At 34.2% G+C, this 14,043-nt stretch overlaps 1 protein-coding gene across 1 annotated transcript; it reads right to left on the reverse strand.

Annotated features, from left to right (window-relative positions):
* Positions 1-1,379: 1,379 nt before the first annotated feature.
* On the reverse strand, positions 1,380-13,222 carry LOC127874468 (uncharacterized). Its single transcript, XM_052418819.1, has 4 exons — positions 13,200-13,222; positions 12,285-12,404; positions 5,922-6,072; positions 1,380-5,744 (listed from the first exon to the last, which is right to left on the reverse strand). Exon 4 carries the CDS (start codon positions 5,735-5,737, stop codon positions 5,237-5,239), a length of 501 nt encoding a protein of 166 aa, XP_052274779.1. The 5' UTR covers positions 5,738-5,744; positions 5,922-6,072; positions 12,285-12,404; positions 13,200-13,222; the 3' UTR covers positions 1,380-5,236.
* Positions 13,223-14,043: the final 821 nt, after the last annotated feature.

Below are 14,043 nucleotides of genomic sequence, written 5' to 3' on the forward strand. Positions count from 1 at the left end.
AAAGGTGGTTTAAAGCCTGTGCATAAAGTGTCATCCCAGATTTTGCACACATGCATTAAACCCCCTTTTCACACAGCGAGGCTATTACATAATACCCGTTAATATAGATTACTGGTAGTTATGCTTAGTCAATAAGGCTTGAAAGTCAAGTCTGCATACCCATATATCTAGATTGTAAGTGTGCTAAACTTCTGGAACACTTGTTATAGATCACAAACAAGAACAGCAACTGACAAGAACATACAGAAATTTTGCAAAATTGTAGCATTTCTTTTGTAAAATGAACCAAATATTTCTCAGTTGGCAATTAAAAAGAGACCTCAATGATGTAAATTGTTGAACTTTTAGGGATGCAGTGAAGTTGTATATATATTATTTATAAGCAACTACATTTAGTTGTTTATGAAAAGTAACGGGTGCTTTTATTTGCAAAGGTTATAACCCTTTGACTTAAAATGGTATTTAAAATATCTTTATATACTTGAATATTTGAATGGGTGCAGTTGTTAACAAGTTATATTGCAAAGATTTCTAATGATCTGCATTTAAATTATCTTAAAAAACGTTGCTTTAACACCCTTGATGTTTGGGCATTTTATCATTGTCAGGTAGAAGTTGTAAAAAGAATTCTTGAGCTTTGGATCCTTATTGTTGAGGCCAGTAAAAGGTTTAACCCTTTCCTACTCAGATGCAAAGTAAAAATGTGCAAACAGCATAAAACCAGAACAGCCTGCGAGTAACTCGCAGTCTGTTCAGGTTTTATGCTGTTTGCTGCTCATCAGTATCTAAGGTTTGGAGATGAAGCCTTAAAATCTTGAATCAAGTAAGAAAGGTCTTCAATTAAATTTAACTTTCTTAGGGACTACAAATGCGTCAAAATACATATCTTAAGTGGTTAAGGGTTAAAGGCATTGCACTGGTTAGTCTGTATATATACTGGGGAATCTCCACTGGAAAGAAGGCCTTTGTTATTGAACACCACACAATCGTAAAAGGTAATTATATTAGCTTTATTGAAACCCATAGAACACATTTTGTTGTGATTGTATTATATTTTGTGGGAGAACAGGCTGGCAATTATACTCCTAAATATTGGTGAGGGGATAATTGTAATTGTGGCAAAACAAAGACCACCTGCATGTCACTGTTATAATAAACCGTTTTCTCATTGGTTGAATTTCCCTGCCGATTTGGACTATAACTTGTGCAATGTCTCATCAATTATTCACAAGTATCAACATTTTGCTACGATTATCTGCCATGGTGGATCAAGAAGTATAGCAAATTTGAGTAAATGTGGGTCCTGATAATGTTCTTGTAGAATAAGACATTGTATTGGACACTTGGAACTACAGGAAAATATACAAAAAGAACACAAGTATTGTTAAATTTATATTTATTTTTGTATTCAAAAGTAGAAAACTTCGACAACGATGTACATCTATGGTAGAAATGGAATGTCTAGGGTTAATGGACAGAAAAGAAAGAAAAGAGGTTATAAAATAGCAGTTATGTATGTACTTTGTACAGAAAAGGTCTATATTTAAAAAATGGTTATAAAGTTAAAAGCTTAAAGATTGTTTTTCCATTTAAATGATATAATGCACTTCAAAACTTAAGTTATGGAATTATTCCTGTTAGAAATGTTTTTATCTGAGCAATTATTATTACAGCTAAATTATATCATGGTTGTTAAATAAAGTATGATCAGTATGGAGGTAATTTGTATGGATTTGAAACGAATATTGTGATTGTTTAGAGTGATGATGAATATGAATACCGATTGATTAATGCTTTCTGAACACATCTTTATTATTTTCAAATGCAGAAAAATGGCTGCTATATGTATGCAACATGTTTAACATTTTCACATGCATTGAGCAATATGTCACATTTAGAAACTACTCTCACAATAAAAATATGAAACAACTAACAAATCAATTCACAAATTTCAAGAAAATCACTTTCAACATCTATAACACTAATCTATAATTAAAACGGTGTTTCTACATATCTATGAAAAATATTTTCACGCAAAACATCAAACATAAATATGGAATTTTAAATTATTATATATATTAATAGTGTATACTATAATTTGTGTAAATACTTTTCAATATCATTCATCAAACATACATTCAGGCTTATTTACAATATAGCACATTTTGTACTTGCATAATTTATACTTCAATAAGTAATAAATTAGGTGTTTTACTATTTACACAAAACAACAACACAAAGGTAAAGGGGAAGGTGAGAAAAGAAGAGATAGCAATTTAGCTTAAGAGACAAGAAGAACATATTTTCACATATACATCTTTAAACTGAATTCAACAAACTGAATTCAACAAGTCTACCGGTACAGAAATAGATCGCTTATTTTTTCTGTTGTTCGTTCAAGAGATTGAAATTATTTTATGTGATGTGTGTACAGCAAAAATGTACTTTTCTTTGCTGATACAAATACATATCAATGATAATTTAACACAATACTTATTTGGCAAATAATTAGATTTGAGTGCTTTTAAGATTAAATTCTCACGTGACAATATCCCTTAATGATTACACAATGAATGAATAAGAGTTAGCATTCATATTGAACAAGAAAGGTTTTTTAATAAAAAATATGTGCATAAGTGGCTGATAACTCCAAATAACAATTTTATAGTAAAAACAATTGGTAAATTTTACACTAACAACAAATTTCAACCTTTAATCAATTACCTAACAAACAAACTTAACTACGACAATATAAAACTGCTAATTAATATATTAATATATTTCCATCACGTAATGATAAACAAAAATTGTTTACAATACTAACAGCCTTTATTAATAATGATATTTTTTTAATGAAATAATACAATCTAAGCTTTGTTACTTATAGGCATAGCAAAAAAAAGATGTGAAAGAAATAGAAATAATCTACTAAGCAAGAACAAATCTACAGATAACGCATGTATTTAATTATTCCACCCTATGAATTTTGCAGAAAAACACGCAGACATTAACACAACAATCTCTGGCAGTCAAAACTGGTTGTGAGTACTCGGTCTTTAAGAAATGTTCCGTGTCATATATCATATAATACTGGATGGAACTAAATATTCTCACATGATCTAACTAAACATTACTTAAAGCAAAAAAAGCTCAACATTTTTCAATTTCAATTAATATAATTTTTGTATAAATATTTATTCTTTTTATATATTTTTTTATGATTTTATTTGAACAAAAACTTGAGTTACTCAATAAGCATTTACGTATGCATGTCTTTATTTTAGCTGCATTGGATGACAACAGAACATTTCTAGACAAGTACATTAAACAATTATTAAAATCTAAACAAAACATATAATGGCAGTGATAAATAATAATTGTAATTGTAATAAAAGTTTAAGCCAAAACTCATTGTTTCTATCAATCAAAATAAGCTTTAACGTTTTCTTAATGTAATTGGATTAAATAAATACAAATAAATAAATATTTTCAATACATAAATTAAATAAATTTGGAAACATTTATTTTCGAATGTTTAAAAAAGTATTTTACACAACATTCATCAAATCAGAATCAACATGTTTGTTCATAAGTTACACATTAATTTATTTGTAAATAAATAATAAAGTTATATATTTGATAAATACCGGTATTTATACTTACAATGAGTACATAAAAATGAATAAATACCTATGTAAAAATTAGTCATACAAGGACAATACTTTGAAATAAATTACTAGTAATGTACAAAAGGATGAAACTATTACAGATAAATAACTGCAATATATGGATTGATTGGACGGAAAATAATAAAAAAACATTGTTAACTTAAGACTACAGAAAATGAAACAAATGTATTCTTCATGAACAATACCTGATTCATAACTATGGCTTTGTTATAAGCAAACTTAAATTTCATTAAAAAAGAAGAAATAACACTTCTATATACACAACCAAAGAACTTTGGTTAAATTATTAATTGTTTCTATGTTAGGTTGTAAAATCTATGTTAACAATTCGACTGAGAGTTATGCAACTGCAATCTATACTTGTGGCCTAATTCATAACTATTTCCATAAAATCAAAATTATGTTCAGATTCAGATTATAAACTTATCTTTAACTACCATTACATTCTTAATCAATGTAATTGGTAATGTTTTACACATTAATGCACAATATGTTTAATATATAAAATCTTGTCAATACCAAATATGCAAACTGTCTATTTTGTAGGGGCATGTTTAAAAGAACTTTAATTCAGTATTGAAAAAACAAAATGAGCTGCGCTCTGTGAAAAGGGGGTTTAATGCATGTGCAAAAATTGACGTCCCAAATTAGCCTGTGCAGTCAACACTGGCTAATCAGGGATAACTATTTCCACCTAAACTGGATTTTCGTGAAGTAGAGTCTTCCTTGAAATGAAAAATGAAAAAAAAGTGGGAAGTGTCCCTGATTAGCCGGTGCAGACTGCACTGTTAAATCTGGGACGACACTTTACACACATGCATTAAGCCCCCTTTTCACAGAGCACATCCAAAATAGTTCCTTAAAACATAACACAACACATTACACAACAATTAAAAAAAACAACATTTTAAGTAAAAAGTGAAGCGTGTTTGGTAAAATCTTAAACAAAGGCTTAAAGTTGTTTAAAATACATAAACAAACATTTGTGCACAACATACAAAATCATCTGTAAAGTGATGTAACTACATTTAACATTCCACACAAAAATCTCAAAATTCTGAACACAAGTTTATAAATATGCAAATTCAGGAACTTTTTATTTAAAAAATGTTGAAATCAACATCACACAAAAATGAAATGCACATATGTTTGAACACTTTTCATTTAAAATGAACTTAAAATTATGCTGATTTGGTGATCCAATGAAAGCACCTTTTCAAATGAAAATAAATGTATTTCTCTTTAAAAAAGTAATGTACCAGTATGATTAACTATTGTTTTTGGTTTTAAGACGAACTTGTTGTCAAAGGTATGATATATTCTATCATATCAAATTCATTGAGAAAAGTATTGCCTTTGAAATTCCAGAAATATTTACATGTACATACAATACTTATAATTGAAACTATGCTTGCTAGTTGACATGCCATGAATAATTCTTTTAAATAATATATGCCATAGAAAAGATATATCAAAACGACAACTGCAATTCTTAAAGATAAAATAATAGTAATGATACAATGTGATTGGTGCCGAAGGAAAGTTTCTTACGAAACCCCATGAGCCAGTTCTAGCAAGGCTAAGGCGGACACCCATTTGTCTGTAGCCTCCTTTTTGAAGGGCCTGTGTCCCGGCTTGAAGCTAGACTTGACCGGGGATCCAATCATCTGGACAGGTCGATCTAGGGACGTAGCACAGTGGGTTGAGTTTAATAATGATGACGTCACTGGAGCTGGTTGGACGGAATTCGATGACGTAAACATGCTTGGCATTGACTGAATGGGCGGAAATGACGCAGACGAGGCGACTGAAACGGACGATGCTGCACTGACAGATGACGTGGCTGAAGAGAATGATGAAGCAGATGACAAATTCGTCAACGATCGCGGCGTGATGAAGGGCATCGGGACATTGTCTGGATCCTCGCGAGGGGTCACTGCAATGTGCTGCACCTGCACGATAGGGGTTGCTGGCGGCAGCGCCGACGACTCGCGCTTAAACTTCTTCTCAGGCTGAGTTGGAGCAACCGCCATTTCCTCCCGCTGCATACAGTGTCTGTTGTAAAATAAGGAATTCGATTATTTACCAATTAAAAGCAACGTAGCAAGATGGAGGAAAAGGACGACATGATCATCACGTTGATTTTATCCATTTTGCGTCATTTAATGTTAAAGCAAATGCTGAAAGTAAACCCTATCGGGAACTCAAGCGACGGAAAATGAAAGCGCTAACCGAGTGAGCCATTCCGTGACGGACTGGTTAGATGACGACTTGATGACGCCGAGGCGGTCCTTCAACTGCTCCTGTGTGGAGACGCGCCTCAGACTGGCGTATGGGTGCTCCGTGCAGTGGCGGTTGGCGTGCGTGAACCGGCTAGGGCAGCCTAAAACGTGAGACAGGGTCAGATATTAGAGCACATTTTGATTGCTTAATCGTCAGCCAAATATGCTGGGTGATTTGCCCACGAAACGGCATAGTTTGGATAAAGTGCCAAGTAGGTCAATTAGGGGCGGGGTGATTTGCTATGTAAGCACTATTCGTATAATACATCGTTTTGTAAGTTTACGAATCTACCGATATGTGTACACAATTTGAAGCTTTCTCCTTAATCGGAAAAATAATCGTGTATGTCAATTAGTAAAACATGTTCTGATATTTCTACCCCCCCCCCCCCCAAGAGCTGAATTCACCGTGCGGCAGACTTTTCCACGCACATCGATTTTCAGTCACGTGGATTTCCTTGATATTCAAGCAGAACATTAGATTCGATTAAAACGTAATTTTATGTAAATCGGCAGGCAATAAAATACTCCGGCTATAGACAATCTGCGCTTTATGTATGATAAAATGTCAAGGGCTACACAATACGATATTCGTATAGAATAAAGATAATATCGCGTTCCGCGCGATAAAAGCTTAACTCGGCACTGCACTGAGGAAATTAATAGGATTTGTTCAAAGATTTCCGCATTTTTAAACATGTAATTACAATTTTAAATTCGAATTATAAACCCTATTTATGTGATGCGCGTTTTTTCCCCCTCAAAATTATCGAAAAAAACGTCACAGAGGCTTTAGTATTATACAGATTTCGTATGATGATGATCGATTATTGTTTTCACCAATATTCTTCAACGTTTCATCGCCAGAAGTGTTATTTCGTTTGTTGAAACCATGTGCATACTTATTTTCCAAATATGACATTTTTTAATCGGCATTTTGGAAATCTGCCAACAAGTTCCTTCAACAGGATTACTTTCAAATGGTACAATATTATTTAATAGCCAATGGTTTAAGCTAAAGTGTTGTATGAAAAGGTTTTATTAGATAAAATTGTCTGAGATCTCATTAAGTTGATAAAATATTGTAAGATTGAGAGTTTAAACAAAACATATATATTTTATCGCTTACATAAAAGGTTATATAACATTTCTATTTACGATATTGTACTACGTAATATTTCGTCACAAACACAATTTAAGGTTGTTAATGCGTAACAATTAGTTTAAATACCCGTCAAAATGCAATTTAAACAAATTAACATAGGGTTGTAGTACGAATTATTTCATTATAAACACAATTTAAGGGTGTTGATGTGTAACGGTCAGTTTAACTATCCTTTAAAATGCAATTAAAGAAGTTGACACAACTGAATATATCATCGAAACATGATGCTGATTGACTACACTAAACGGACGATTATTTGCAAATAAGGAAGTAAAATATTTCAATACCATGTGAGGAAAGCATGTTGTTTCGCATTCACAAATTTTGACATTGATATATTTGGGGAGTCTATAGCATTGTCATGATTTGTATTCTTTACATTATTATACATACGCATTCTTAATACTGTCTTAAAACACAGTGTTTATCAGTCGTCTATGAAAACATGTACCTATAAATGCTAAAAACAATCATACCGACAGAGTGACCACGAAATCAATTAAAAAGGCTTAATATATTTTGAGACTTAAAGACCGACTTTGAAACTGAACAGAAAGACGGCCCAGTCTCATTCTTATGCCAGGCTCCCTAACATAACAATAGGGTTAATAAGTCATTGTTTTTATTTGCGCTAATTCTGATCTTGCGCTTCTGAGCAAACAAAAAGTCCAACGCCCGCCCCCCCCCCCCCCCCCCTATCAACCAATGTATATAAATTGGTACCAGTAAGGAAAGTAAGCCGATTTGTCATGGTTTTATAGTACCCCGAGTGTTAACAGACGACTTATGGTATAATTTAGGGACCGTTTGGATGCATAATATAAAGTCATACAAATGCCATCATGTAAGGATGAAAAAGAAGAAGACAAATGTGATTAACATAAATCTATACCACTATCTGAACGAATGGAATTGTCAAGATGTAACGTTAAATTTATATTTCACATAAAAATTCCGAGACACCAGTAACGCTGCCAACACTTATCAAACTATCATGAGCACAATACTGCAAAATTCTGATAAGTTAATGAGAAATGAGAAATGGAAATGAAACTTTTAAAACTTGAATCTACAAGAAATGTCTTAAATTTAACTTGATTTTCTAAGGGACAACAAATGCGTATCAGCGTAAGAAAGGATTAAACCTTTGCATACTGGGAAATGTGTCGTCTGCTAAAATGTTGTCTGCTGAATTTCTAAAATTAGCATTTTCTTCGATTTTTTTTCAAAGAATACTATCAGACAAGGGACAAAATTGTCACAAAACCAGGTTTTCATTGTGAAAAAAAAATCTGATAAAGGGAGAAAACTCAAACTGAACTTTTGAAATGAACAAACAAAATAAACCCCCTTTGTTTTTAAACAAAATCTATTTTTAGTCGTGGCGACCTTGACATTGGAGATATTGACGTGATTCTTTCGTGCGACACACCGTCCCATGATGGTGAACAAATGTGCCAAATGATTTTAAAATCTCACAATGAATGACATAGTTATGGCCAGGACAAGCTCATTTATGGCCATTTTTGACCTTTGAACTCAAAGTGTGACCTTGACCTTGGAGATATCGACGTAATTATTTCGCGCGACACACCGTCCAATGATGGTGAACAAATCGAGGGGTAAGGGCCAGAACGTGATAAGTGCAGTTTTGAAGGAAAATCGGGTTTTGCAAAAGAAATATGTAATATTTACTGCCGCATCTTTTGCACTCAAAACCAGGCTTATATTCAGTCATTTTACATAATTATTGTATAGAACTCCATTGCACTAAGTGTTATGGAGTATTTTTGTATTATGCCAGAACGTTATATATCCATTCCTGATAGAACCAGACTGTAGTAAATGCACTTGATACAATCTGGCTGGAAAAAAATAAATGAAAATGAGACAGAAAATAGGAACCAAAATGATATAAGTGCACTTGTATATAAATAGAAAAGAAACATACAAGGATTTTTCAGAGGCGTAATGTAATAAGTACACTTATGCCTGTTTAGATTAATATGTAAGGCAACACTTGCAGTGTGATAATGTTTCAAGTGCCTTTACCTAATTAACTGAAATTACCTAAGTATCATGTTAAACAATTAAACAAGATAGCAGATGTTTTGTCTTGTACCTGGAATGGAATGTGAACATAAAAGCTTATGTTTTCATCAAGTAAGGAAGGCAATGTATTAAATAATAGGTGGGTATTGATTTAGTTCTTCAATTATTTAGTAGTTTTTACTTCATTATTGTGTATAGTAAATGTAAATTAGGTAAATCATGTTATTAGAGCCTATCATTTTCTTCGAAATGAATAAAGTTTGTTATAACAGATTGATATTAAAATATTCTTAATTTACGATTAGATAATTATTAAAATATATTTGCAGAAATAATGCAAAATTTACACTGAAAACAAAACGCAAGGCACAGCCAGAAAAGTGGAAGAAAAATATTAGAAAGAAACGACGCATGCTTGGACTACAGTACACAAATACAAAAGGGAAGACTGTTGAAGCAAAGCGGCTATTAGATGCTCGTTGCAACTGCAGATATAAATGTAGAAAAATCTTCACACATGAGCAAAGAGATGCAGTTTTTCAAAACTACTGGAATATTGGATTCTACGAACGCCAAAAGGACTTTATATGTTCCAATGTGAAGGAAAACACTCCTGAGAGAGTTCGTTCAAGTGCAAAGAAGAGACATGTGTGTTCAAGAAGCTTCTACCTTAACAATAAGCGAGTCTGTAAAGATTTTTTTCTTAGAACGTTAAATATTGGCAATAGGGTGGTAGAAACGGCTTTGAAGTCCTCATCAACTGGAATATTTGCTGCATTTGACAAAAGAGGGAAACATACACCACACAATAAGACCCCAGAAGCAGTGATTAACCAGGTTAGACAGCATATTGAATCTTTCCCTACGGTTGAGGCCCACTATACAAGGCAAGACACAAGGAGAAAATTTCTTGGAAGTGATCTTAATATCACATAGATGTATAGGTTATATAAAGAGAAGTGTGTAGCAGAGAAAAAGAAAGCTGTCAGTGCATCAAAGTACAGAACAGTATTCTGTGAGGAATATAATTATTCATTTCATGTACCTAAAAAAGATCAATGTCAAACATGTGTTGTATACCACCAGAAAGAGACAGATGGTGAATTAACAGAAACCGTCAAACAGGACTACGAAAAGCACATTAAAAGAAAGTTAAAAGCAAGAGCTGAGAAATAAAACGACAAAACTGAACCCAAAGAAGATAAATCATACTGTGTTGCTACTTTTGACTTGGAAGCGGTGTTGCCAGTTCCGTGTTGACTTGTCAGTCAAGTCTACTATAAGCGGAAACTAAGTTGTTTCAATTTGTCGTTTTATTCTTTGGCAGATGCAAGTGTGACTTGCTACCTGTGGAATGAAACCGAAGGCAACAGGGTATCGTGTGAGATAGGAACTTGCATACAGACTTACATACAATCATTGCCAGTGACAACAAAACATCTGTGCCTTTACTCAGATTGTTGTTCAGGACAGAATCGAAACAGGTTCATTTCATCAGCTTTGCTACAAGCCATCAGTAAAAGTCCTAGTTTAGAAGCAATCGATCAAAAATTTCTAGAAACAGGACACACTCAGATGGAGAGTGATTCGGTGCATGCAGCAGTAGAAAATGCTAAGAGGCGTACTTCAGCCTTTGTTCCAAGCGAATGGGACACAATCGTTAGATTGGCTCGGAAGAAAAAATCCTTTACAGTTGTGACTATGAAACACTATGACTTCCATAATTTAAAGTGTCTGGCAAAGTCTGTATTTCCACAAACTATCATTGATCTTGAAGGAAGAAGAATTCAATGGACGAAATATAAGTGGCTCCAATTTCGAAAAGCAGACATAAGCAATATTTATGTCAAGCATGACTTTGACGAGGAATTCCAGTGCATAAAAATCAAACAGTCACGAAAAGGTATTTCTCTCTGTTCAAAGCTACCACGACTGTATACTGAGAAACTGCCAATAGCAACTGCTAAAAAGAAAGATTTAATTTCTTTGTGTAGAAATGGAACAATACCCTCGGAGTATCACAAATACTACGAAGACATACCAGATGACAAAAATGTGAGAGACTGCTTACCAGATCCTGACGCACTGGAAAGTGATAGAGACTCCGACCCAGAGTTAGGATCAGCTTGATTGAGTTTTGTTACAATACATGCATAGGTGTTGTATTCAGTGGACAGTTGAAATCAGTAGACAGTTAAATTGGTACAAAAGAAACAGTAAAATGTATAGTGACAGAGGTCTCTTTATAAACAATATTTACAGAGAGGACTATATGAAAGTTTTGTTTGACAATAAATGTTACTTGTGACATTTTTAGTGTTTACCCAGTATACAATTCAGTGAAATTCTTATTCTTAGTACACTTAAACCATTTTCTATAGCATGCACATGTGCAAAGTGTTTTCTGCTAGTTTTCAGTAAGTGCACTTAAAACTATATAAACACAGATAATCAGACATAAGTTCAGGTACATTTGTAAACAAGTGCACTTATTGCGTTTATACACTAAATGGCTCGACAGACTAGTTTCATGCCAATAAGATATAAGTACATTTTTCTTTAAAACACCATTTTGTATTTAACCCTGCTTATTCTAAATTTTAGTGTATTATCTTATGAGTATTTGCTAGTATATAATCAATTTATCATATACCTATCTTATTTCAAATAAAATATATTAATACTCAAAACCTTATTTTTGATTTTCCCAAAAGTGTGAAAAGTGCACTTATCACGTTCTGGCCCTTACCCCTCGAAATGTGCCAAATGATTTTAAAATCTGACAATGAACGACATAGTTATGGCCCGGACAAGCTTGTTCCGCCCGCCCGCCAGCCCGCCAGCCAGCCCGCCCGCCAGCCAGCCAGCCAGCCAGCCAGCCAGCCAGCCAGCCAGCCAGCCAGCCAGCCCGCCCGCATTCGCCAATCTAATAACCAGTTTTTTCCTTCGGAAAACCTGGTTAAAAAGCAAACAGTTTGGATCCTGATGAGACGCCACGTTTTGTGGCGTCTCATCTGGATCCAAACTGTTTGCAAAGGCCTTCAAAATTCGGTTCCAGCACTGAAAAAGTTAGCAGTACCGCAAGGGGTCGCTTACCTTCCACGGAGCACGCGAACGGCTTCTCCCCTGTGTGTAGACGCTGGTGAGTCTTCAGCTGGCCACTCTGGCAGAACGACTTGCCGCACCCCGGGTAGTCGCACACGTACGGGCGCTCGCCTGTGTGGGACAGAGGGCAAATGTCGGAGTTAATATTGGTGAACAGCAGTGGTGTAAAACATTGATTAAAAAATTGATGTAAAACAATTCTGTAATACGGAGCTGTAGTAATGGTAGAATCGTACGACTGAGTGGGTGACAATTCGTTATATTTTTCATTCTCGTCGGATATTTCATATTTGACTTACCGCCTTTAGTCGTGTACCTATGCACTAAACAAGTATTTATGTTTCTCTACACTTAATGAAATTTATGAAATAGTTAAATCACGCGTGTTACAAAAAACTGCATCCGTACATCAACAATACGCATAAGCTGTAACAACACTACAATTCTTGTTCCACATGCAAATGTCTCTCAATTGGATTTGCGAATTACAGCTAGTGCGCCACTATTTGTCTAAATAAATACATGTACTCGTATCTACATACATTGCCGATGTAATTTAAATGCTGGTCGTTAACTCCAGCTTTTTAGCATAATCTCCAGCATTTTATAACTTATTGCGGAGGAATATTAAACTATTGACACAAACGAGTGATAAGTCATTTGCCATGCATTTTACTCAGTATTTATGGCGCATTCGCGATACTGTGTATCCAAACAAATTTCAATGTAAACTTCTCAAATATACACAAACTGAAACTTAAGCACCACCAGCTGAAAACATGAAATCAATCTTGACATTTTTTTCAATACCATTAAATATTTTCCAATGAGTATAGCTAATTTAAATAATGATGTGTGGTTTATTATCTAAATATACACGAAATTATACAAGCTTAAACAACTTACTGATTTTGCAACCACCAGCAAGTGTTTCCAAACATTCAGCCAGTCAAACAGTTTAAAATTCATATCTTATATACAACAGACCACAATAGTAGCTTGTATTATTAGCCACAACATGGAGACATCAAAATATTTTGAAAATAAACAATACACAAAATCAATTTGATTTCAGTGTATCGTTAAGGCTTTGGTTGCCGAGTACATTATCAATATAAGCCGGTGGATATGTTCAATAAAGACTCGATTGCGGGATTTATCGTCTCAAGCCCAGATACCGTACTTAAAATACCACGATATATTTAAATCGAATTTCGTTTAAAGCAAACAAAGTGGTTGCGCATGTCCAAACGCGCTTTTAATAGTCACTCTCGACTGGCGATTTAAAGTGGAGGCGTTAAAGGGACAGTCTCAAATGAGAGGGTCTAAGTGCTGTCTATAGTTGCCCCCCCCCCCCCCTCTTAACCATAACATAAAGACTCGTCTTTCGTTACACCGAGCTGCCTTGTACAACGTGCCTAACACCAGGCACTTACAGACCCAGGGTCGTCTCTGGATATGGGCGTATACTCTATCTCGCACTATCCCCCGTCACTCAACTACGGTAACCACCGGTAGTCTTCTAAAGGCGATAGCCATTTGGGAAATTCCCGGTACGCACAGACGTATCACAGAAGTTTTGTTTTAAAATAAACTCTTCATTTTTGTAAAACATTTTTTTGTTGATTTTTTATGTCTTGTTTTTTATGGTGTTTTACGTGTGAATAAATAATATGCTTCGTAGTAGAAATATGCGAGCAAATTTTGACAAAAAACGGCAAAAGTAAGTATATGGCAACGTTTTAGAGTG

This window comes from Dreissena polymorpha, chromosome 3 (assembly GCF_020536995.1).
Source record: "Dreissena polymorpha isolate Duluth1 chromosome 3, UMN_Dpol_1.0, whole genome shotgun sequence".
NCBI classification, from domain to species: Eukaryota; Metazoa; Mollusca; class Bivalvia; order Myida; family Dreissenidae; genus Dreissena; species Dreissena polymorpha.